The 25,178-nt window shown below is 50.7% G+C and overlaps 8 protein-coding genes across 8 annotated transcripts; 4 read left to right on the top strand and 4 right to left on the bottom strand.

Annotated features, from left to right (window-relative positions):
* Positions 1–244: 244 nt before the first annotated feature.
* A1O5_10178 (uncharacterized protein) lies at positions 245–1,162 on the bottom strand (the record flags this gene model as incomplete). The annotated part of the gene is made up of 1 exon (XM_007750756.1): positions 245–1,162. The coding sequence occupies one exon, from the start codon at positions 1,160–1,162 to the stop codon at positions 245–247; it is 918 nt and encodes a 305-aa protein (XP_007748946.1).
* A 6,225-nt stretch (positions 1,163–7,387) lies between these two features.
* A1O5_10179 (ATP synthase mitochondrial F1 complex assembly factor 2) lies at positions 7,388–8,506 on the top strand (the record flags this gene model as incomplete). The annotated part of the gene is made up of 1 exon (XM_007750757.1): positions 7,388–8,506. The coding sequence occupies one exon, from the start codon at positions 7,388–7,390 to the stop codon at positions 8,504–8,506; it is 1,119 nt and encodes a 372-aa protein (XP_007748947.1).
* An 876-nt stretch (positions 8,507–9,382) lies between these two features.
* Positions 9,383–9,754, top strand: A1O5_10180 (uncharacterized protein; the record flags this gene model as incomplete). Its single annotated transcript, XM_007750758.1, has 1 exon — positions 9,383–9,754. A coding segment is annotated over one exon (372 nt), but the record flags the coding sequence as incomplete, so codon positions are not given.
* An 815-nt stretch (positions 9,755–10,569) lies between these two features.
* On the bottom strand, positions 10,570–11,931 carry A1O5_10181 (uncharacterized protein; the record flags this gene model as incomplete). Its single annotated transcript, XM_007750759.1, has 1 exon — positions 10,570–11,931. The coding sequence occupies one exon, from the start codon at positions 11,929–11,931 to the stop codon at positions 10,570–10,572; it is 1,362 nt and encodes a 453-aa protein (XP_007748949.1).
* Positions 11,932–13,324: 1,393 nt separating this feature from the next.
* On the top strand, positions 13,325–14,314 carry A1O5_10182 (uncharacterized protein; the record flags this gene model as incomplete). The annotated part of the gene is made up of 1 exon (XM_007750760.1): positions 13,325–14,314. One exon carries the CDS (start codon positions 13,325–13,327, stop codon positions 14,312–14,314), a length of 990 nt encoding a protein of 329 aa, XP_007748950.1.
* A 147-nt stretch (positions 14,315–14,461) lies between these two features.
* Positions 14,462–15,478, bottom strand: A1O5_10183 (uncharacterized protein; the record flags this gene model as incomplete). The annotated part of the gene is made up of 1 exon (XM_007750761.1): positions 14,462–15,478. One exon carries the CDS (start codon positions 15,476–15,478, stop codon positions 14,462–14,464), a length of 1,017 nt encoding a protein of 338 aa, XP_007748951.1.
* Positions 15,479–16,221: 743 nt separating this feature from the next.
* A1O5_10184 (inosine-5'-monophosphate dehydrogenase) lies at positions 16,222–18,134 on the bottom strand (the record flags this gene model as incomplete). The annotated part of the gene is made up of 3 exons (XM_007750762.1): positions 16,222–17,366; positions 17,567–17,875; positions 17,936–18,134. 3 exons carry the CDS (start codon positions 18,132–18,134, stop codon positions 16,222–16,224), a joined length of 1,653 nt encoding a protein of 550 aa, XP_007748952.1.
* A 550-nt stretch (positions 18,135–18,684) lies between these two features.
* Positions 18,685–23,667, top strand: A1O5_10185 (IQ domain-containing protein containing GTPase activating protein; the record flags this gene model as incomplete). The annotated part of the gene is made up of 2 exons (XM_007750763.1): positions 18,685–22,447; positions 22,499–23,667. The coding sequence occupies 2 exons, from the start codon at positions 18,685–18,687 to the stop codon at positions 23,665–23,667; spliced, it is 4,932 nt and encodes a 1,643-aa protein (XP_007748953.1).
* Positions 23,668–25,178: the final 1,511 nt, after the last annotated feature.

The following is a 25,178-nucleotide window of genomic DNA, read 5'->3' on the forward strand; positions in this document are numbered from 1 at the left end:
GACAAGTTCGAGAAGATATATGGCTGGTTGTTCTAGGCATTGCGTCCGAACGCCCAGGGTTGGAGAATAACCTTCGACCACTAGAGCAGAGCGCTTCTCTGGCCCCAGCGGCCTCGTAATTGAGTAAAATCAGGTCAGGGGTCCACGCTTGAAGTACTTACCAAATTCAGAGCCAAGTTTTCGCGAAGTCCTCAGTCGGGCTCTTGTTGTATAATCAACTGCAAGGACCGTCCCCGTATAGAGATCAGCCCATATTGGTTTCTAATTTCCCTCTCCTCGCTCTCATCTCCTCCACCTTCCTCTTATCCTCCTCAAACCGCTTCACTATCTCCTCTTGCTCCTGCTTCCTTCTCTCTCGCGTCTGGAACCTGTAGAAGTCCTCCAACGCCTTCGCTTTCTCTTTCTGCTTCTCGGCAGATTCTTTCGCTTCTTCGATCCGTGCACTACCTCTTGATCCTCGTGTAACAGTGATGAAACCATCCTCGTCCGGTATTGCGCGTTTGCGTGCGTTGTCTCGAGAGCGAGATTCTTCGAGTTGAGAGTAGGTGGTCATGTATGCGTTGACTGATCGTAAGAGGTCCTTGCGCGAGGGGTATTGGAGTGATTTGTGATGTTCATATCTCGTCAGCCCCAGGCGCGGCATTTCGTTCGACCCTAAGCGTGCAACGTCTTCCCATGTGATCGATGTACCCGATTTTGCGGCGCGTCGGGCAGCAGCTTTGAGGGTGAGTTCCATGCTAGCCTTGTCCACAAAGACGACTATTGCTGTCGCACCACTCTTTTGGATTTCGCTGTCGAAGACATTTGGGAGGGAGTACTTGTCCAGCCCGGCCTCAATTTCTTCTACGGTCATTCTTTTGCGCTTCCGACTTGATTTCTTTGCGGGAACGGGTTGTTTTCCGGGTGCATTTTCTGAGAAATATATTTCCTGAATGCGTCCGCCTTCAAGTTGGGTCGTGAACAAGTGTTTCAGCGACTGCTCGGTGGCGCATACAGGGATATTCACTAGAAATAAAGATCGAGGTGTATCCTCGTCGGGGATTTTAGGGTCGTGCGGTTTGAGGTAAAGGTAGTGAGTAGCTTCTCGGGGGAAAGATCCTGACGCGTGTAATTGCAGAGGTAAAGCGATACAGCCGCCTATCTCACGAGGGACTTTAACCATGGCGAAGGGGTGGTTGTCTGAAGGATAGGATGATGATGTAGACACCAACTTTTTCATCGCAGTTGGGAGAAAAGTACGAGGTATCCAAGCGTCCAATAAGGGGGACGGTGGACAGAGCCTCAAATGACAAAAAATGACGGTCACGAAGCACGACTGTCTCGTCACAACAAGGCTGCATTCCATGCCACTAGTCGGGGATCAAAAAGGGCAAGTTCTACGTCGCTCACAGATTCTTTCAATCGCCCTGCTTTCTCAGATTTCACCTGCCCATACCACATTCGCCTAAATTGTTTGACTGGAAAAGCAATACCAGATACATCTCTTACAAAGTTATTCGCTTCACAGCATGATGCAGGACTTAGCAAGCAACTTTCGAACTGGTCGAGATGAGAACTTTCAGCCGTTTCGAGCCATCGTCGACAGCAGTGCCGGTATTGGACAGGGTATCACTATGGTCATTGCTTTAGGCATTCCGGTCATGCACCATCATAAGCCTGCTGCATGGGCTGAGCGGATTGATCTTCATGAAAGCTATCAGTGGGGATCAACTGCGTCTCGGGTTCCTGTACCCGTACACCATCAATGGCTTCATCGCTTGCTTGATCGAGGGCGAGAACCTTGTGGAACGACCACCCCTTCATCCTACTGGCCACCTTATACAGTTCTCACCAACCTATGCCTTCAGTCGTCTAGGATACTCTTTCCGCGGCTATATTCCGTGCTAATTTCGCAGGGATATTGCCATGCAGAGGGCGAGGAGCATCAGGACAGAAGGCTCTAGACCTGAGACACAGCGGCATATGCGATAGAAATCAACATTCCGGGTAGCTCCTGCTGCACAACCGCTCTTGTCTTCGAAGAAGGTCAACGAAGCCATTCACCAATCGCATCATCACGAAGATCACCAATGGATCGAGATTGGCTTGATGACATAACAGGCCCAGATGCGAATCGGTAAAACGACGCTCTGATTTCCCTATAGCTGCTAGCATTCCTCCCATCTTCATTTAGGGCGAGCTTGACGGTTCTTGTAGACTCCATGCTGAGGCTCGACTTGATGACTTCTGCCGTGCCAATTTTCAAGTCAAGAGCTCCTTTGAAAGTCTCCCTACATCTCTGCTCTGTTTCTTTTGCTAACTAGATTTTCTCACAGTTGCTCGAATACAGCGCCCGAGCTGATGCGGCAATGAAGGTCAAGCAAACATGGCCAGGGCCGGGCAAGTTCCATTCGTGGATGCTGACGCCATGCGGGGTTCAGTAAACCCGATTCGGAGACGGGGCACATTATGCGAGGTCAGAGAAATCAAGAGGGTGGTTGTGCGAAATAGAAATGTCAGAAAGAAGATGGGTAGTTCGCTCAGTCTCCGGCATGCCCTGATTTCGACTTAGCCCCTAAAAATAACAACGCTAGACGGTATTTGGTATCAGCTAAGCATGATATCAATGGCCCTTAGTTTATACCCCGATTAAGTGAAGATGGTATGCTGAGACTAGCCTAAACCTACTTTGACAAGTTGCTGCTTTACAAGTACGGAGCGGTTTGTACCAACCCCAACTATCAGTACTCCGTGCCTACCCAGGTCCCGAATACACAAGACTCCAGACACCCTAGTATGTTTCATAGCTTTTCAGCGTCGACCTGAGCACCAACCTCTGCTCCCCCGAGCGGACAGTCCAACCAGACGTAAAATCCGACAATTATACTATAGCCGGTCTGCGTAAATCGACGCGTGTCGAGATTCCTCAGAGCGGATCCCCAGAAACAATGACCAACTTCCGGCCAGATACATCATGCAAGATCAAAAATCTGAATAAGCATGTCGATGAGGCTGGGAATTTGAAGCTTCCGCGAACGGAGACGGTTGTTGGATGGCCACCACACCATTTTATCGCACAGATCGCGGTCATTCTTTCTCCATTTTGTCTCTCGTTGCTTTCTCCTACGCCTTACGCTGTCTGACTACTGCAGCTCGTCTCCCGGATACCCAAGCCGATTCTTTCTTTAGATGGGTGTCCTCTACCACACGTCAACCTCTCCGCGATGTTGCCATTGAGTGGTCAGCAATGTCTCACATCCTTCAGAAAAAGACTGCGCTATCTGTATAAGTCACTTCCGTTCTTTGCACCATAGATACCTTCATCTTTCCCTTCATCGCCTCACACTACAAAAATCAACAAGCATCCTTTCGTTGCATGATACTCGAGAGCTTCGCCACTCCACTTGATACACTCGCTAGCCTCCCAGCCGGCATTTTCAACTTCTGCCCTCCATTGAACTTTTGACAAGATCCTCACAGCCAATCTCCAAGATGCTGGCTTCGGTCCCGTTGTTCCTGGCGGTCCTAGCTGGTTCTGCTTTGGGGCTGCCGTACCCGGATGACCAAAAGCGTGGCAATATTTATCCAGTCTACAGCAGTCCATCTTACACTACGATCTACTCTGCATACACGACACCCTCCACCTATTACCCAGTGGAAACGACCACTTCCACCTACTCCCCAGTGTACACATCCAGCTCGACATATTTGTCCGTGTACAGCAGCTCTTCCACTTATTCTCCATACAGTACATATCAAACTACGTACACCACTCCGACCATCTACTCTACGACCACATACACAACTCCAGTTATCTATACCACTACTACATACCCTACTCCTGTCTATTCCCCGTACACCAGTCCAGCTATCTACTCGACCACATACTCAACCTGCCCTGCCCCTGCCACCGTAACCAGCACAGAGACAATCTACTCAACAGTGTACTCAACAGTGACCGCGACAAGCACATCAACATATACTGCAATATCCACTGCAACGTACACAGCCACAGCCACTGTGACTTATACCGCTACATCCACTGCGACATATACCGCGACCGTCACCTCAACAGCCTACGTGACCTATACTACCAGCAGCGTGGTTTACTCTTGCCTCCCCACTTACAGCAGCAATACATATAGCAGCTCTGTTTATTCAACTCCGATCTATACATCCACTTACACTACCTATACGACGCCGGCGTACATTGCTACCTATAGCACCTCTATTTACCCAGTTCATACTCCTTACACTACTACAACTTACGGTTCTGGCTGGTAAATCACAACATGTACTTCTTCAGACTGCGAGCTCCGACTCGAGAAATGTGACTTATTGGGCCTATCGGCAAGAAATTTTCCTATGTTGTCTGGGTCTTTTGAGGACAAGATCCTTCCATGAAGGTCCAGGCAGGGGAGTCGGGCATATTGCGGAAAGAAGAGTCGGTCGCATGGTACGAAACCAGATGAGGTGTAATACATCGTTGATTGTTGGGATCTGATGAGCAGATCGACAGCTTAATAAAGCACACCTCGACATTCCCTTTGTCTATATAGCCAGCCACGCTCCTTATCCCGGGAAGGAGGAAGTCCTTCATAGTTGACTCCGCTAATATAGTCGCCTCCAACACCGAAGGTGCTCCCAGCAGTGTTATAGGCTTGTACTACGTTCGTTTTTGTCCGTATCCTAGCATCTATCTATCGCCCGTGGAAAGAGAGGATCCCAGTCTTGCGTTCGGATGTGGATGTTCAACATTATCTCCTGCCTGAAGAGCCCCGCTGATGAAAGGTTTGCTATGGAACCAACCGAGGGATGTGTGGCAGGAGCTAAGAGGATGGTGGATGATGCTAGATGACGGACTTTGGATCAAGATCCCAAAGCTTGACTTCATGTTAGTTCACCATATCGGGAATTTTAGAACCGTAATTGTGGGTAATACCAGTGGCGTAATTTGCCTGCATCCCACAATATACATCTTCATCTGTGAAGCTCAAGGCTAATGGGCCATCACGTAACTCACAAATCTCAGGTCTATGGCGATCTGAACTCCAGAGCCGTATTCGCCTTTTTTACTCCAATATCAGGCCGCCGCTCAGAGGTGGGACGTAGGGAACGATTCTTGCATTCCAAACTCCACATCAGCCAGATAGGACGCATAACTCGTCGTGACTAGACATAAGAAATGCAGATTCGAACCATCGCGTGTGTCAAGGGGCCACCGCATGTAGTGACCCTTCCTTTCTAGGACTAGTATACCCGATATCCATTGCAGGATCCACCTCAACCGCGCCGCTTTTAAATTAACTATTAACCTCAAGCAGGATTTGTCAACTCGACCATCAACAAACTCTCCCGAACTGTATTGTAACAAGGCAAAGTGGCTGTGCTGTGCTGTGTAGGGCTGGTAGAGTGGTAGCAGGGGGGAGAGAAGTTGTCTAGTCACATGTCAAACCAAAATGGGCTGGCAGGGGGAGTGCGGAACAGTTTACAGTGCTGGCAGAGTGCCATTCTTTACAGTTCGAGCAGAGTATCATGAATTTTATGGCCTTTTGGTGCCGTCTACCTAATTCCTGAGTGTTTTTATCAGTCCTGCCCTGTTTCTCGATGCTGCCGCTGTGCTAGGCGTTCGTTGCCCTAGCCGCTGCCTCTCTGGGTGGTGTTGGTGGTGGTGTTGTCTTGTCAGCGTCAACCAGAAACGCGTTCTCGATCCCCGACCTGCTGGACAGGCCTCTGTGCGTTTTTGCACGTGCACGCCGAACCATGAAGTGCTCTGTTACAGTATATTACCCTTTCATACTGCCTTTGACAGGTCACCGAGTATACCTCATCACGTATTCTTACGGCATAAACCATGCCGTTCGAGGGGAGTGCACAAGGCATCCGCAAAATAAGATAGAGACACGTTTACGCAATAGATACATCAATCCGCCAAAGCCTGGCCCTCCTTGTAACGACCCCCCGCACGACTCTGATCTAGATCAGCCCCCTTCTAGGAAAGAAGAGGCATGCCCAGCATATCGGAATTCAGGGGTATCCTTTGAAGTCTATCAAGTCAAATGGGTAAGCTAAACCGTACTCTTATTAATATACATAGGGGCTGAACATCGATGAATGACAGGTGGATCTTCACGGCAAGACTCCGTCACTTATGAATAGTTATATAACGTACTCTCTTATCGGGAAAGCGAAGTCTAACCAGAATTTAGACGAAGGTTGTATTAAATTAGTTAATAATACTACGGGCAGATCGGAGGATTTCCGTGACTACAGTGGCTCGTATAAAATTATATAGATCCTCACCTCTCGTCCCGAAGCTTGTGACACCTCGATCCATTTCATGAGAACGGGATGGGGGTGAAGTTTTCTAGCTCTCCAAGAACCTCACTCATAGATGTGAAGTCGCCATGCCAGCAGCTCTGAATCAACCGATCCACAGTTAGAGATGTGACATCGGGAAAGCGATTGTTTGTACACAGCTGTTTAAACTGCTGATATTGGTCATTTAATGCCTCGAGCTCATGGTGTGGTGGTCTTCTACTTATAACACTGCAAATTACACAACTCCATGTGAACTTTGTCTAAATCGGAATCTCAATTACGGGGGAAGTTCGTCAGATTTTATCTGAAGGACTTCGCCTCGTTGGAGAATGATGGAACCATCTTTCCGAGTGCCCAGCAATTTTGCAATGTTGTGATACGAGCCAGCCGGGATGGTGATACGCTCGACGTTCAACTTCGCCTATATCGTTCTCTTGAAATTCTTTTAAAATTCTCTCGTCATCGACCCCATAGACAATTTCTGATTTCAATGTAGTAAGAAATTGTAATGTTTCGAATGATAGCGAATGAATGTCGCTGTTTGATGATGAAGTATTTTAAATTATTTGATATAAAGCGCCCTTAGAATGGAGAGTAGTGAGAGGAAAGATCTCGCGGCGCGCAGGAAGGGTTATGAGTCGAACAGCATCTTCCCCCTCGACGGTAACGAGTGTTTGAAGGACTTTTCGGGAAGCGCAGGAAGGAAAGAGCGTCGTACTGAGGCCTGTAGTGGGTGCAGCGTCGTTCAGTGAAACGATAGCTGTATCATTGTGCTCCTAGCTTTGACAGCTCTCGCTATGGCGCCATATGCTTTCGGGCTCTTCGAGCCTTTTCTGACCGATGAATGGGGTGCATTACAATAAGAACAGGGGGATACCTGGATGTTAAGTGTCTCGAAGGAAAGTTGGATGGTGGATGAGGTTGGAACTTCTTGTAGGTGCGGATCATGCGGAGAGGGAACGGGACTGCCACGTGACATTAGCCCTTAGTTGTTGAACTGTAAAGTCCGAGACTTCATCGGTGATGTCCAAGGCACTGACATTTGCCCTGTTTTGTTTTGTCTCCCTACCCGTAGCTCGAGCAAGATATGCGGATAAACATGCTAAGAACATCATTATCTTCTGCCCGCCTTTTGAGAAGCCATCCTTCAGTAGGTTGGCTGGCGACGCCAACAATCCGCCCAATATCCTCGACCAGCTCATTATCCGCAACAGCACTCCCCATTACCGCAACCGGACCACCTCCCAGCGCTCCCGTTCCAACATCACCACAATATGGCGATCGGATTGAAGAACGAAGAAGGAAACTTGAGTTGCTTAAACAAGGCAAAGAGCTCCGCGCAGCCAACCAACCAGGAGAGAAGACAAGCCCATTGAAAAAAAGGTTCTGGAGAGAGGTCCACGTCAAACAAGTCCCTGAGGGGTATCAGGTCTACTTGGACAAAAGACCTGTGCGAACTCCATCGAAATCTATCCTCATGGTCCCGCGCTCCAAGCCGCACCTAGCCCATGCTATCGCGATTGAATGGGACATGCTCGAATCTGCGCAGCAAGCATTGAAGAACCATAACATCCCCATGACTTCAATAGTGGCGCGGGCGCAAGACATCAGCGAAGCAGAAACACGGGGGGATAGCAAGATCCGAAATGAAATCATGGCGACCATGATGAGATATCTGGACACAGATACGTTACTATGCTGGGCACCAGAATACGCACCAGCCTCTCCCTTGGAAATGCAAACCGAGCGCACAGAGTCACTGCGCGAGATTCAGATTAGGATAGCCAAACCAATAATCAGCTATCTCAGCACATATGTGTGGCCCGGTGTGGAAATCAAGCCCGTGCTCGACGAAAACAGCATCATGCCCGCGCAGCAGGATGAAACCACGAGAAGCGTTATACGAGGGTGGATCGCTGGACTGCCGGCGTATGAACTCGCGGCCCTTGAGCAGGCAGTGCTGGCGGGAAAGAGTCTTCTTGTCGGCACGAGACTGTTGATTGAGTGGAGCGAGGAATTTCGGGACATGCAACCCCGCGGCAATGAGACACGTTTTGGCATTGAGGAGGCCGCCGAGGCGTCAAGTCTCGAAGTACGATGGCAGACGGGCATGTGGGGGGAGGTAGAAGATACCCATGATGTGGACAACGAGGATATCCGACGGCAGCTGGGGAGTGTCATTCTACTTGTAAGTGGGAGTCGATAATCTGTCGACGGGATAGGGCGATGAAATGTATGTTCACGCTGCCAATGGTCAACATCGAGAAACGAGACTTCAAAATATGTCTGAACACGCATGTATGAACTGAAACAATGCAGATTGCAAAAGGAACAGGTATAGAACACAAAGTATGTATCATTTAGCCCTTCTAGAAGCAATTTGCATAGATTTGTCCTAGTACTCAATACCTCGATGTTCTATTAGCAGAACCATATCTAAATTGAAGCTCAGCACCGCCTCCTCTATCATCATGCCCCTTTTTGTATGGCCAATCTGTCAATTACCTCCTCCGCCCACCGCATGTACAACGAGATCCTGATGTACCGACGCCCACTTTGCCTGATGTTCGGAAAGATGGTCGTGGCACGCGCCGATTGGCAACCACCAGCCACATCTTGGAAAAGATGACGTCTGATGCCACCAATGCTTGACTCCACGTCGTCCACGACCCGAACGATCAATATTCGCCATTGTTTTTTTTTCTTGTACAATGGGCATATGCCCGACGATGCTTTTCTTGGCTGGGCAAATACCTGCAAAGTCCCTGCATTGGAGGCTCGAAGGGTAGGGCGAGCATGCGCACCGCCACAGTTTAGAAGTAACAGACGGTGAGAGTGAGGGTACAAATGACGATGCTGCTCCCCCTCGTAGAGTCTGAGTCTCTACGCTGTTGCTACTGTTCTTCAGATCTCCGGCAAGACCAGAAGGTGAAAACTCCCGAAGCGGCTTTGAAATCACATTGATGATATTGACTACTCTTGTTTAACCGAGCCCGGCCAGCATCGTGATCGTCCACAAGAAGCCAGCAAAACCAACGGGGCTGACCACCAAAAAACCACAAGGACCACTATCAAGCTGGTTGTACTATTTGACGTGGTCGTGTTCATCCTGGCCATTATCCCTTCACACATTCACGGCTTCTACATCTCTCTCACCTACTTCAATCGCAAGAGGAAAGTACGCAACGGGGTCTATCCGGGCACACCGAAGCATTTGATCTGGAGCGAACGGGCGAACAATGGGGTTGCAACCAGGAGGGAGGTGGAGAGGTTGAGATACGAGAAGGAGCAGGGGAAGGTCGGCCGCCGAAACAGCCAAAGGTTTACAGGCTCATGGGGACGTGCTGGTTCCGCGAGGCGGGTTGAGGACCGGGACGATAGGTACAAGGAATATGCTGCGAGTCCGCAAGTCAGCAGGGATGGGAGGCAGAGGGGGTGCAGAAACTACGACGACTGCTCGGACTGGTGAGTGTGGTGGGAAGTCATACTGCCCATGATGCTTGTGGCTGTGGAAAATAGTCTTTGACAGGCCCGTCGTATTCCAACTGGCGGGCCAGGGAACGAAGTGGTTGGAGGAAGCATCTTGGATTGCCGACGACAGACAGCTGTGTGCAGCTCAGAAGAGACGAAGTTGATGTAACGCACAGGAGCACTCCAAGCTCTCTCATGACTTTGGCAAAAAAAAAGACCTCTTGTAACGGGATAGATCGCTGTGAGATCAAGATGAAGTGGATATTTTATAGTTACCAATGGTGTACAACGCTGGGTATGATAGGGTTTGAAATGTCCGTGTTTGTTCTTCCTCTATGGTTTCGTCTCAGTTTCTATATTCCTTTGAACTGGCCTCATTTGCAGTGCCAGAGAAGACCTAGAAACCAGGGTCGCCTTCGTTCGGACAACTTTAGCTCCTGTCGCTGTCAGAGGGCATATCTCTCTTTCTGCAACGGTACACTCCGCAGACTCATTTGTACCGTTGCCTCATGCTTCGTCCTTCGCAAAAGCTCACACTGCGTGGCTCATTCCAACCCGCCAACAGCTCGCGTATATGTGTGGCCGTTAACAGTTTGCCTTGTGGCATCGTCCATGGGATATCGTATCATACAACACATTAGAAAATAAAATTTATCATGCCATCACCCATAAGCGCAGGCTCAGTCTAACGCGTGTCGCTGATTCCTGGTCTTTACCATATTCTTTTCACCGTTCGGTTATCATCTTTCCTCTCCAATGTTCGGGAGGGTGTTAGAAGGGAACAATCGGAACAGGGCACTAGCTTGTGTCGGTCGCCTTCTCTCGTTCCCTTTCCCTCTCCTTCACTAAGTTATCCTCGCCCTTGGCGGGGAAAGGATATGGGCTAAAATCGCGACTGCTAGTGCTAAAATTCGACTGGACCGGAGGATGTTTCTCGCCGTAACTCGCACCATTACTGTTAGATTTGTACGAGCCATGTTGCTGCTGCGCAGGAAAGTCGTGATTGTTGGGTACTGGCGTATTGATTGAGCTCGGATCAGTTGACACGGGGCTGATGATACTGTCCATATTCCCATCACCGTCAAGAGTCACAGCATTCAGTCCGCGTAGACCGCCCTCAATGTCTCTAACCAGACGCACGAATTCTTCGGGTACGAGCCCACTCTCGCCTGTCCTGGGATCTTCAGCCACCAACCAACCCTGGCCGTGCCGATACGACACCAGAATTATCTGACCTTCCTTCAAGGGTAATTCATTTTGATGCTCGCTTTCGAAATCAAAAAGTGCGACGGCCTTGCCGTGCATTTCCTCGTCGGGACTGGCAATGGTGAATGAATAGTCTTTTGAGAATCGGGCATCGTCTTCGGCATCCGAGAACTCGTCCTCGGACACGGGCCCTTCGTCACCATAAGGAGACGGATTGCGCTGTAGGGGTTTTGCGAAGTTGGAGTCTCGGTGTTGGGGTGCGTGCGGGAATCGCAGCGCGTTGTTGTCATAGGTATCGACGGCTTCACCCGGTCCATCTGCGTCTTCTGCATGACCCGCTGCGCCGACCACGACGCCGTGATGGGGGCCAGCTGCTCCAGGAGATCTCCCTCGCTCATTTGATTTATGCTTTTTGTGTCTGCTGGTGGTGACAATCGGGGATTGAATATCTTCATCTTCGCTGTAAGGAGGCCCATCGTCTTTAAACGTCATTGCAGGTAATCGATCCCGACTAAAACCGCTGGCGTTAGTTTCTGAAATCCAGGGCGGGGTTGCAGACCATTGGCCTCTAGAGTCGTCCCATGACGAGACAGCGGGATCCGACAATCTTCTCGACTCGCTCGCCGGTGTAGATAGACCTGATTGATTTGGAGGGGGGCCGTAGTGTAAAGGGTGCGTCGTCAAATATGCGAAGTCTCGAACGAGGGTATATGAGAGGCTCGAGTGGAAGGCAGGAAAGACATAGGACGTCGGCCGGGATTGCGGAAGGTAGGAACCTTTTGAATTCGTGGAAAAGGATGACATCCGTCTCTCAGCATAGGAAGTTGGTCTTTGCGAACTCGTCCGCCGCGGTGTCGGGGTGGTAGTAATTAAAGGAGTGAGACTGGGAGGAGAGGTGGTGGCCGCGGCCATAGGGGGAGACATTGTAGGTGGTGAGGCTGTGATGGTGGCCATCCTGACCGTGGAAGAAAGATGGGATCGGTCGCAAGATGTTCAGGAGGCCAAGGAGGATCAGATCTTGCGAACGAAGAAGGATTGAATTGTTGTTCTTCGTCGAAGCGCACCTATAGGCACGAGACCAGAGCAAGGAGGAGGGAGCGGTGGGCGGCTAACAGGGTCCCAGAAAGTACCAATGGCGGCGGCGAAATTTGGAAAATCGAAAGGACAGCGCGCGCGCTTAACGAGGAGAGAGAGTGTCGAGTACGAGGAAGAGAATGGAAAGCGTCTCGAGGAGCCAGGTACGAGCGGCTGAAGGTCCTAGGTTGAATCGTAAGGAACCTCGAGTCAAGTAGTCGAGAATCAGACGAGGCGAAAACGGCGAGGGTCGAGAAATACGGCACATCTAAATATAGCGACCAGACAGAGACGTGATGGGCCGAAACGCAGGGAAAAGGTTTAAGTAGTATGCTCAAGGGATTAGAAGAGCAACAAAGTCAGGCGATGGCGCATGGTGGTGGTGAGGAGGATGACAAGAAGTGTGCTTGCGGGCGCAGGCAAGACAGGAGGTCAGCGCCAGCCTGGTGAAGAGGTAAAGAGGGAGGAGTTGAGAAAGTCGAGGGTGGTAGCAGTATGGGCAGCTACCTTCCACTGGAGGGAGGTAGGTATTCGAACAGGCACGAACCGAGTAATAGTCGAGATGGAAGAATTGGGAGGAGAATCGGTTTCACTGGTTTACCTGGTTGTGCCTCCAAGTGGAATGGGATCTATGGGACGAACAAGCCTCCAACCACAGGCGGCCAGCAGCACTGCAGACTCCCCACAGTCGCCCACTAGGCGTTTCAGATGCCGCCGAGCGCCCCCAAGGGCCAAGGCAGGCCAGCAGGGCGCGTCAGGCTGTCGGGCCACAGGGCCCAGGGCCAGGCTGAACTTCCTCAGGTCCTCGCTTCCCTTCATGGAGAATATTAGCCGCATCTCACATCCTGAATCTTGATCCGCAGCCCGGATTTCTGCTGCCCTGCCCAATCTCGACGCCCTCGACGCCCTCGACGTTGGCACCGAGTCACCGATATATTCCCCAAACACCCTTGGCCTCGGCAGCCACCATCATTATCATCACTTCCATCACAAGGCTTCATCCAAGCTGTCGACCAAGGTAAGCTCGGCCAGTCCAGCAGCCCTTCATATCTCTCGTGCCCATCCTGTGATGACCATCTTATTGGAGCTGTCCTATTCTCTTGCTGCGGACATCCACAATAATACGCAATTTCAAATATCTGACTGTGCCGTTTTGAACGCTGCTTGAATTTCTTGTCTGTTCAAAAATGCCAAAAGAAGCTCACTGACCCAGAAGCAGTAAATATACCATGCTTTTTTCAGGGCAATAACCTACCTCTCTCCCTCTCACATCATGTCTACAGACCCTCGGCGCGCTCGCCTCCAGGCGCGAATACAGACACCTCAAGCTGCTCAACCGACACTACAACCTCTCCCGTCCTCCATTGTAGCTCCCTCTCCTACCGTACCTACTCCGACAGCACAAGTTCATTCGCAATCCATCGCTCTAACAGGCCTCGACGGCAACGTTGATGCACCCATTCCACTTGCCGCAGCGGCGTCTACAGCGCTTGCGCCCGCTACAGCGTCATCCCATTCCCCCGCAACGTCTTCACAAGATGAAATCCCCTTCAAACTCAAATTCTGCACAGTCTGTGCCTCCAACAACAATCGCTCGATGGAGGCTCATCTTCGACTCTCCGCCTCGACGCACCAATATCCCGTCATCTCCTTCGGCACGGGCAGCTACGTCCGCTTACCAGGCCCCTCGATATCACAACCCCAAGTCTACAATTTCAACACCACATCCTACACGAAGATGTATGAGGAACTCAACGCGCAAGATCCGCGCCTTTATCGAAATAACGGGATATTAAACATGCTTGATCGAAATAGAAAGATTAAATGGGGACCGGAACGGTTTCACGACTGGATTGTTGGCGCTGCCAGGATGGAGGCCTTGAATCGCGGAGACAAAGGCGCCGTGGGAACGGAGGGAGGTGTGGTGGATGTGATATTTACCTGCGAGGAACGATGCTGGGACGCTGTGGTGGACAATTTACTCGACCGTGGCGCACCGTTAAATAGACCTGTTCACGTATTCAACATCGATATCAAGGATAACCATGAAGAAGCGCTTGTCGGCGGTGGAGCGATCCTTGAGCTCGCTGACAGCTTGAACGAGGCGGCCATCCAGGAGAGGCAATTAAGCGGTACGCAAGGATGGGAGAATGGGACCGGAGTCGCGAGGATGAGCTTTGATGAGAAGGTGCCTGAGATTCTTGCTCGGTGGCAGGAACGGTGGCCGAATTTACCAGCATTGTGGACTCTGTCGTGGTTCTAGAGAGACCGGGTGACTGTCAGATCACAGGATGACACGTTAAATCGCCTAGTCCATCATGCTTGATCACTTAGCCGGGCGCTGGAGGAATTCCATTCAGGATATCCAGACCGATAGATTCAAAAAGCGTTCAGGTCTCTGTATATGATTCTATATCTTACTCCCCTTTTCTATTCCCTTTTCCCTCCGTTCTCTCAGGACCTCCTTCCTCAACCCGATCTCCACGTTCCTTGGTCCCTCCTTATTGAACTTCACCAGCACAACATATTCCTCATCCCCCTTCAAGCCCGACTCCTTCAACTCGGGACCTGGCTTATCCAGCGCAAGCACGCTTCGGCCATCCTCTCCTAAACTCATGCCAATCGGAGAGATAAATTTCTCCTTCCATGGCACGGGTTTCCCTTCCGTTTCAATCCGTCTCTTCAATGTCTCTCTCTTCCTCAAAATATCATTCTGGCTCTCCCCGGGTCCATCAAGTGTCTCTGAGACCAGATAGAGGAGTAAGAATTGCGGTGGGAACAGGATTATGTCTCCGCTCCTCGCCATACTCAACCAATCCCTCGCAGTCCTCCACTCGGGAGCCATGGTCTCAATTTGGTCCGCTGTCGCGTGGACACTCGGGTTGCCCTTCTCTGACGGGTCGACGAAATAGATGTACATCTGCGTGGTGAACCGTTTCGGTACATTGGGTGGGGTGACCCAGTGGGTGAATGGAATAAGGCGGTCTGTGTCCAGGACTGCGTTGGGGGAAATGGTGGATAGCCAGGATTTGAACGAGATCTTGCCCTTGTGAACGGCTTCACGACCATCTTTTCGCACCGCCGTACTGACAGGTAGTAGCGATTCCGCGGTTTTGGATCCGCGAGCCAACAATATCCCCGTCTCCTCGAACAACTCCCTGATTGCGCCTGTTCGGTATGCAATGCTGTCCAGATGCTGATTCACATCTTTGGGGTCGGTCGGTAATTCTCCATCGCTGGGTTCTAGATTGCCACCAGGGAAGACATGTGCAGAGGGGAACGCACTAGAAGTCTGAACACGGTGGAGAAGGAGAATCTCATTGCTTGGGGAGACGAGAATCGTGCTGGCTGAAGGGGAGGCCGGCTTGGGAGATTTGTGCTCCGAGTAGCCTCTGACCTCGAATTTGGGCTTCTGTCTCGAAGACATCGTCAAGGCCGCGTCTGTCAAGCGGTTTGTAAGGTCGCGAATAGTCCGGGAGTGGCGGGAGACGAGGACTGGAAGGGCCGTGTCTAAGCTCGGGCCAGAGAGCAGGCAGTACTGTCTAATGGTAGGGCGTGGAAGCTGAAAGGGCAAACGTCTTTGAAACCGACTATAGGGGAGCCGTTGCGGCTTAAGAGATGAGCGACTGAAATCTAAAAGTGGAATATGAGGAAAAGAAGACGAGTTGCCCAGAAATCTACATGTCGAAGTTGAGGGAAACACGAGCATTGGAGGAAGTTGCTGTGAACGGCAAACAAGTGAGACAGACCGAGGCTGAACAAAAAGAGCAATGGCCCGTGGGGGGATCAAGGGGACGTCAGGGAAAGATGGGGAAGGGCGTTTTTGATCTGACTTGCTCGGCTCGCGCTTTATGATCGACGAGGTACTTATGTACTCGGTATTAATACGCTGGATAAGACGGTGCCTTGCAGAGCCGACAATGCGCCGAGGTCCAAATAGATAAGGACGGACTACATAGGCTACTACTAACCAAAATGGTACGAATGTGTTCTTTTTCTCTAGGGAGAGCCTTTCATCTATTTGAAACTGTCATTGGGTATGTCATTCCAATCATGAAATCATGTGCAACGTCAAAACACCTGAGATAGAATGATATCACTTTCCCGGACTGGCCATCAACACCAGGTTCGCCTTCGAGATGCTGTTGTTTCGGCATTCTGCTCGGCCACCTAGGAGTAGAGTTTCTTTTCGAAACTGTCCAACCCGTGCACGTTCCCTTCGGCCTGGGCACTGACGGTCCGGAGCTCGAATCGCACTTTGCCGCTGCTCACCTCGTCGCGAAACTCGACCAAGCTCTTGCAGCCAATGTCTTGCAGAGAATGTTGTAGACCAGCGAGCAGGTAAGGCACGAATTTGGTGACAGAACCTCGGTCCAGCACTGCTCCCGAGACACCCTGCGCGACCAACAATCGATCACCCTCTGAGAAGTATCGCGCCGTTCCGGCATTGCTGGCCTTGGAGTTTTTGCCTCCTCCGCCAGCCTTCTTGTCTTCCATGGCGTCGATGCTGCCCATTCCCCGGTAAGCTTTGACAAGCTTACCTTCACGGTTGATGTAGGACTGGCCAGGAGACTCGGTGGTGCCGGCAAGGAGACCACCCATCATGACTGTCGAGGCACCCATCGCGATTCCCTTGACAATGTGGCCGACGTTCTGTATACCTCCATCGGCGATGCAGGGCACGCCGAATTTGGCGGCAAAGGACGAAACGGCGTGAATAGCTGTAGCTTGTGGTCGTCCCACAGCCATAACCTCCTGTGTGATGCAAGCACTGCCGCTGCCCATGCCAATTCTCAGGCCATCGGCACCGGCAGCGATGAGATTCGCGGCTTGTTCCCGCGTCACCACATTTCCAGCAATAACATCGAGTTCAGGGTACTTCTCCTTGATGTATCTGACCATGTCGATTTGATACATGCTGTTGCCCTGGCTACTGTCCAAAACCACAATATCCAGCCCGGCATCAACCAATTTCTGCAGTCGGATCTTATCCTCGGGCCTAGTGCCAATGGCGGCAGCCGCAATTAATTGTTTCGAAAGGGGTAGTTTGGAGGCAAGAGGATAATTTAGATTCTTGAGGAGGTCGGATCGGGAAAGTAGAGAAACTAGGTTGCCGTGTGGGTCGACGATAGGCAGTTTACCTTTTCTCGACTTGCGGAGGACGTCGTTGGCCTCGGCCAGGGTCGTGCCTGCTGGTGCAGTGATCAGGTCTTTCGACATGACCTCTGTGACCAAGTCGTCTGGGCGAGGGTGGAACTGGATATCGCGAGTGGTGATGATGCCAATAAGCTTGGACTTCAGCTGCCCGCTCTCTGCTCGTGTTGTCAGCTGCTGCCGCATACTGAAACTCAAGGATAAGATAAGTGCAAGATGCGGTGTGGTTCTCAGACAGAAATCTCCATAATTCCCCATTGCAAGTTCATGCTGCGGATGAACGAAAGTTTAAAAGGGTAAATAGCTTTGGACATCATCGAAAGACAGGACGAGGTGATGATTGATGAGCCTGGAGACGTACCGGTGACTGGAAATCCGCCAAATCCCCACTTCTCTTTCAGCTCTTTCGCCTCGCCAACAGTGGTCTTAGGGGAGAGAACGATAGGATCAGAGATGAAGCCGTTTTCGTATCTCTTGACTTTGCGAACCATGTCGGCCTGCTCCTCGGCAGCGCAGTTATGGTGGATGACACCGAGACCGCCGAGCAAAGCCATGTGGATGGCCATAGCGTCTTCAGTAACAGTATCCATAGGCGAGGAGAGAAGGGGGGTCTTCAGAGAAATTCGTTTGGTAATGGGGGAGTCGAGGGTGACCTCGGAGGCAGAGAAACCTGTGCGAGAGCGTTAGACGTATGATCTCCCAGCGAAATAAAGGAAGACTGGAACCATACCAATATATCCAGGAAGAATCAGGAAGTCGTTATAAGTGAGAGCTCCATTTTTATTCGAGTCCAGCAATTTGTTGATGTCGAGGCCATCGCGAGTCTCGTAGTCGGACTCCAGGACTTGCAGGGCGGTCCGATAGTCCAATTTCTCGACTTTACGCGTGATAGGAGTGCCATTGGCGATGTCTCCGTTAGCAATCGGCATGTCGACAGTAGGTTTTAGTAGAGTGCTACAGCAGAGAAGTTCACCGATGGGCTGCTGGGGTCAGGGAGGGCCTTTCCAAAGGAAGGGAAAATTTTCAGAAGGACGCGCAGTCCGAAAGAGAATTTTGAATGAAAAGGCGGAGAGCGGTGGCCCATACGCAGCCAATCGTCGCTGTGCGGCAATTTGACCAATCATTGCTCCTAGTCCTCACAAGCAGGCTTGGCGCTCGTGTCCCACCATCCTGTTTGGGGATTGATGTAAACAAACCACTGTCAAAAACTGCACTTGTCGATTTGATTCTGCCCTTCACCTCTCCGGCTGGCGGACAAATAAATCAGAGTGCCCGTCTATTCACTATTATTGCCTGAATTCTGTCTGTGCTTTGCTACTTGTCACACATCTGAGCTTCGAAATTTGCAGCCGTCTGAGGTGGCACTTTTGACTAGCTGAATGACATCTTGTGCAGACAGTTGAGGATGCGACGCAAGCCTCAAGTACGATCCAGTTCAAAGCTCGTCCACGTTAGTCCTGTGCCTGAACGCTCTCCGGGATGTCGCACTACGCTCTTCGCCGAGCACAAACAGACAATCAGTGCGGATTTCCTCAGCGACAGACCTCAGCGGCGTCCACCGCTTCCTCCGCCTACTCCGGGGCGTCTAGTGCTTTTCTCCCCAGCCGTACAAGTACCGTCACTTCCACCAACTCCAGTATCTACTCGAGAGGCTCTCCAGGTCACAAACGAGCAAACACAGTCACAGAAGAAATGACGCCCACCAGGACTTACGGTGGGAGCAGCAGCGTGGAAAACAGTCCTGACCATGTCTATCGCAATGTTCGTCAAAGTCTACGTCCACTTCCTCAAGGCCCGTCGCCAAAGTCAACACCCAACGCCCGCCGACCGAGCGCCTACCATGTCCGAGCTCACACCATCGACCGGTTCCCTCAGAGTTTTTCCGAAGATCCATTCGTCGACAAGCATCTACATGAGCATCATCAAGAGACGCATCAGGCCAAGACTCATACCCATCAAAATTCACTGAATCCGCACCCAAACACATTCAAAGCTCCCGATCTACGAGAACTACAGAAATCTTCTACGACCCATCTGAAAACCTTGTCAAAGTTTGCACAAAATGGTGATGCCGAAGAGTTTGGGATTGCAGCCCCTGGCCAATCTGTCATTGGACTACATAATCGGAGACAATTGAAACGCACAGACTCCGTTGCAGCAGGTGCCCGGTTGGTGGCCAAGAGTTACGGCTGGGGTGAAAGGAATTGGATGGATAAACAACGGCAGTTCTTACAGGCTTACGAATATCTCTGTCACATCGGCGAGGCTAAAGAGTGGATCGAAGACATTATCAATAAGCCAATTCCGCCTATCGTACAACTGGAGGAGGCTCTGCGCGACGGGGTCACATTAGCGGAAATAGTTCAAGCATTCCATCCCGACCAAGTCCTCAAGATCTTCCGCCATCCGAAATTGCAGTTCAAACACTCAGACAATATTGTCTTGTTCTTTCGGTTCCTCGAGGACGTGGGTCTGCCGGACCTCTTCCGCTTCGAGCTGATCGATCTGTACGAAAAGAAAAACATACCGAAAGTTATCTACTGCGTTCACGCTTTGTCATGGCTCCTTTACCGCAAAGGCATGGTTGATTTCCGAATCGGGAACCTTGTTGGCCAGCTCGAATTCGAGCATCATGAATTGGAACAGACACAACGAGGCCTCGACAAGGCCGGAGTCAGCATGCCGAGCTTTTCAGGCATGGGTGCAAGCTTCGGCGAGCCGGAGCCGGAGCCGGAGCCAGTGGAGACTGAAGATGAAAGAATAGACAGAGAATTGCGTGAGCAAGAGGAGATCATCTCAGACTTTCAAAATCAGATCCGTGGCGCGTTGGTCAGATTACGGCTAGGCGACATGATGCAGCAGCTTTGGGACACTGAGGACTTCATCGTCGACATCCAGTCACGCGTCCGCGGCGATTGGGCCAGACAGATTGCAGATTACAGGCTCCATATGCAACGTTTCGCCACTAATCTCCAGGCTGGGAGTCGCGGATTTCTGGCGAGATTGCGACAGGAGGAAAAGGCGCAACAATGGAGGTCCAGGGAAAAGGAAGTGCTCAAGCTACAAAGTCTCTTCAGGGCAGGCCACGTTCGTGCTCAAACGCGTGCTATCAAGTCGGAAGTGCGAACCCATGAAGCTGGTATTCGCAATCTGCAAGCTGCTATTCGAGGAGCAATCTCTAGGCGGGACGCATTCGACCAGTACGAGGCTACCAGAACAGTCGAGAAAGAAATCATATTGCTGCAAGCCATCATTCGTGGGATGCTCACCCGAGTGGAACTTCAGGACGATCATCAGTTGCTGGAAAAGCAAAGCTATGCGATCACCAAAGTTCAAGCGGGCGCAAGGTCATTACTTGCAAGAATAACTCAAGATAAAATCAAGCAGTGCCTACTTAACTCGTCGCTTGGATGGGTCTCATTACAAGCCACCGGCCGAGCTGGTCAAGTCCGTTCCAAGCTTGCGTCCCTAAAGCAATCCATGAGATCGCAGTCAGCTTCCATCAGCAACTTTCAAGCAATCCTCAGAGGCGCAAATGCAAGGGAAACTTATAGCTCGCTGAAGCTTTCTCTACTGCAGCAATCGACCAGTACTATCCCTTTGCAGGCTGCAATCCGGGGCTTCATTGCGCGGAATCAGCTGCAAAAACAGCAACAAGCCCTGGAAAGGCATGCAGCCAAGTTCACCCAAGTTCAAGCAGTTTCTCGCGGAGCACTTCTCCGCATCCAGACCGGAGAATTACTCAAAGAACTTCGCGAGAAGCAGAACGAAGTAGTTCAACTACAAGCCCTCATTCGTGCCATGCTCTGCCGTAATCGTGTTGGGAACTTGCTAAGCGAGTTGGAAGTACACGAGGAGTCCATCACCGAACTGCAGGCCTTTGTGAGAGCAGCCGCTATCCGCTCGCGATTTGCAGAGAAGAAGCGCTACTTTAAAGAGAACATGAAAAAGGTGATCAAGATTCAAAGCGTTGTTCGGGCAAAGATTCAAGGAAAGGCATATAAAAGCCTCACTGCCGGAAAGAATCCTCCTGTGGGAACGCTGAAAGGTTTCGTTCATCTTTTGAACGACAGTGATTTCGACTTTGAAGAGGAGGTAGAATTCGAGCGGCTTCGCAAGACCGTGGTACAGCACGTCCGTCAGAATGAGCTTGCGGATCAGTACATCACCCAGCTGGACATCAAGATTGCTCTGTTAGTGAAGAACAAGATTACGCTGGACGAAGTTGTTAAACACCAACGACATTTTGGCGGCCACGTCGGCGCCCTCCTTCCCAACTCAGACATTGCCTCCAAAGACCCGTTCGACCTAAAAGCGCTCAACAAGGCCTCTCGCCGGAAATTGGAGCATTACCAGGAACTTTTTTTCCTGCTTCAGACGCAGCCTCAGTATCTGTCGAGGCTGTTGAGACGTATCAGAGAGCAGGCCACAGCAGAAAAGGAGTGCGACCGGGTCAAACATCTAGTCATGGGTATTTTTGGTTACGCTCAAAAGCGAAGGGAAGAATATTATCTCGTCAAACTGATTGCGCGGTCCATCAAAGAAGAAGTCGACTGTGCCATATCTCTGCAAGATTATCTCCGAACAAATTCATTTTCCAACAAGCTATTCGGAGCATACAGTAAATCGCCTCGCGATCGGAAGTTCTTGAGAGACATTCTCGGCCCGCTCGTCAAAGAGAATATCATTGACAACGCTGTGCTTGATCTTGAAAGTGACCCGCTTCAGATCTATGTTTCTGCCATCAACAACGAAGAACTGAGAACGGGTCGACGAAGCCAGAGAGACCCTAACGTACCAAGAGAGGTGGCAATTCGAGATCCGGAGACTAGAGCAACGTTTATTGCCCACATGCAGGATCTGCGAGACATCACAGATCAGTTCTTCCTTTGCATAGAAGACTGTCTGCAACGGATGCCCTTCGGTGTCCGGTTTGTTGCCCAGCAGACATACGAGCATCTCGTTGCACGATTCCCCGGCGAAGAAACTGATTCTGTCCTTCAGCTTGTGGGCCAGTGGCTATGGCGTCACTATCTTCAACCTGCTCTTCTGGAGCCCGAGAAGTTTGGTGTGGCCGATCGAGCGATGACTCAAGAACAGAAACGTAACCTCGGTGAGATAGCAAAAGTGTTGACCCAGGCCGCTTCAGGTCGCGAATTTGGCGGTGATAATGTCTATCTCCAACCCCTGAACAACTATGTGCGCGAGTCTATCGGACGGTTTGCTGCCATTTGGAGTCATGGTAAGTCGATCAGTGCCGACTTGAGATTTTTCCAGCTAATGTTTCTCTCAGTCATATCAATACCACCAGCAGAGGAGTCCTACGACATTGACGAGTTCAACGACCTGTATGCAAAGACAAAGCCGACCCTGTATATCAAAATGGCCGATATTTTCTCGATCCACAAACTGTTGTCCCAAGAGATTAGTTCCATTTGTCCGAATCAGGACGATGTTCTCCGTGACATCCTGAGAGAATTGGGTAGCGTCCAGAGCAATGAAAGCGAACTCAGGGGTGTCAGCTCCAGTGAAATCAGTCTAACACTAAACCCCAAACTATTGAACTCGGAAGATCCAGACGCGGATGTAAAGGCTCTCTTGACCGAGACCAAGCGATGCGTCCTCTATATCATCCGAATCCAGTCAGGCACCAATCTCCTCGAGATATTGGTCAAGCCAATCGCTCCAGAAGACGAGGAGAAATGGGAGACTCTGGTCAATGACGAACTCCGCGCTGGCAATGGACGTCGTGGTGCTTATACCGACATCAACAACCACCTCGACATCAGTGCCCTCTCGTACCCCGACCTCAAGCGTATTGCTTTGGAAAATATCTTACAGCTCGAGTCTATTGGTCGCTTGACACGCTCCAATCAGTATCAAGACCTTCTCAACGCCATTGCTATTGATATCCGCACCAAGCACCGTCGAAGACTGCAACGACAGCGTGAACTCGAGAACGTGAAGACCACTCTGCAACGACTTAATGAGCAAGCATTGTATCTCGAGCAGCAGTTGAAGACCTACAATGACTACATTGAACAAGCCATGGTTACTCTGCAGAACAAGAAGAGCAAGAAACGGTTTGTTATGCCCTTTAGCAAACAGTGGGAACACGAACGCGAACTGCAACGTTCTGGGCGATCCTTCAAATTTGGTTCCTACAAGTACTCTGCACGGACTCTGGCAGATAAGGGAGTCCTCGTCCGCTGGCGCGGATACCATGAACGGCAATGGGACCGAGTGGATTTGACATTCTCTTCAAATGAGGTCGGGGTGTTCACTATTGACGGCAGCTCAGGGAACATGATGATCCCTGGAGCAAACGCTCAAGTGCCGCTCGACGATCTTTTACAGGCACAGTTCAACAACACGCAATTCATGGAGTTCTTTGAAGGAGCGCTGCGAGTCAATGTCAACTTATTCTTGCATCTGATTATGAAAAAGTTTTATAATGAATGAGCGACGACTGAAAGCATATGGATTCCTGGAGAATTTGGGCGGGTCGTATGGGGGCTTCTCGGTCGACGTCCTGTTGGGAAAGATGAAGGACGGCGCAGGCTGTGAAATGGAGAACAACCTTCTAGGCAATAGAATTTGGTTCAGTCTGGTAAGGCGCCATAGCCTCCTAGCAGATTCGGTCGACTATCTTGCACTCATATGAGCATAGAATCAGAAGTTATCAAATACAAATCGAGTCAATGTCCAGGTCTGTGACGGCCACAATTAGACTCCTTGCTTCGGCGCGGGAGGAAAATTGGTGCCAGGGACATACACTACTCTATGAATGTTTCACAGATCGTCTGCGCGGATCTACATGGGAGAAACACCTACCCGCCTCTTTTTCTTCCGACAAAGGCGAGGTGATGGAACACCAAAACGCCACCAGTACTTGCACCAGTTTCGGAGGGAATGCCGTTCTGAATGATGACGAGCACCATTAGAGGCAAAAGGGAGGTTATACTTTGCGCACGGCCGAATGTGATCCTGTACGGCCTGGAAGAGGCATTTGCCTCATTTCATGATGGTCTGTGAGGTCGTACAGTGCAATGATGTCAGAACGTACGCGACACGCTGGGTCAATGTTGAAGATAGCCGGAACGGTTTCGCTCGCCGAACTACACTCAGCAGCGATTCAGGAAAGAGTTTGTAGAACCCAGTGCGGTGCTGTACTCAGCTGCGATTCAAAAATCTTCAAAATCTGTTACCTCGAGAGCTGCCTTCATTTTGGCACAGGCTAATTTTTGATTGAAACCCGTGATTTTCCTGTCTCCCGCCCATACCGCGCACAATTAGTCTTATCAGGATCAAATAGCGCTTTCGAATCAAGTTTTGAGGTATGTCAGGATGGTTAGGAATAAGGTTCTGGCGTAGAGCGAGATGTCCAGCTGCAGACCGACTAGCAAAAAGCTCACCTTTCGGCGGGTACATACCGCAGAAGCTCATATGTGGACGAGTTGCTGGAGGAGTCAGCTAGAAAGCACTCAGTGCAAGAACCTGGAAAATGGTGATCGACGACATCCAGTCCTGAGCTCGCCGTGCTGCGCCGCAGATCTCAGCCAAATATGTTGAAGAAGCTTACCAGTACTCGAAGCATACCATTGATGAGTGCAAGGCCCTTGCTTTGGGCTTCTAGCAAACCACCTTGGGCTCGGTTTCCCTCTCTTGCGGAAATTGAAGACATACCAGCGCGGTGCACGCCCTCCAGGAATTGGAAATCAAGAATTGGAAACCTGAGATTTCATTTTACGGATAATCGTTCCGCTGTTGGCTCGTGCTGGACACCAAACTGCAAGGCACAGGTACAAGTGCCAGAAGGGGTTCAGGAGTGGACCCAGAGCTTCGCCCCATTCGTTGCCGACGTAACCTGGTCAAGTGGAAATGGAGTCGCACAAGATCAGGAACAGGTCTTGGATCTGTCATACGACGAGATGGGCCTGCACCACGTGTGAGCTAATAGGAACTGGGATCCA

This window comes from Cladophialophora psammophila (assembly GCF_000585535.1).
Source record: "Cladophialophora psammophila CBS 110553 chromosome Unknown aczJe-supercont1.19, whole genome shotgun sequence".
Classification (NCBI taxonomy): domain Eukaryota; kingdom Fungi; phylum Ascomycota; class Eurotiomycetes; order Chaetothyriales; family Herpotrichiellaceae; genus Cladophialophora; species Cladophialophora psammophila.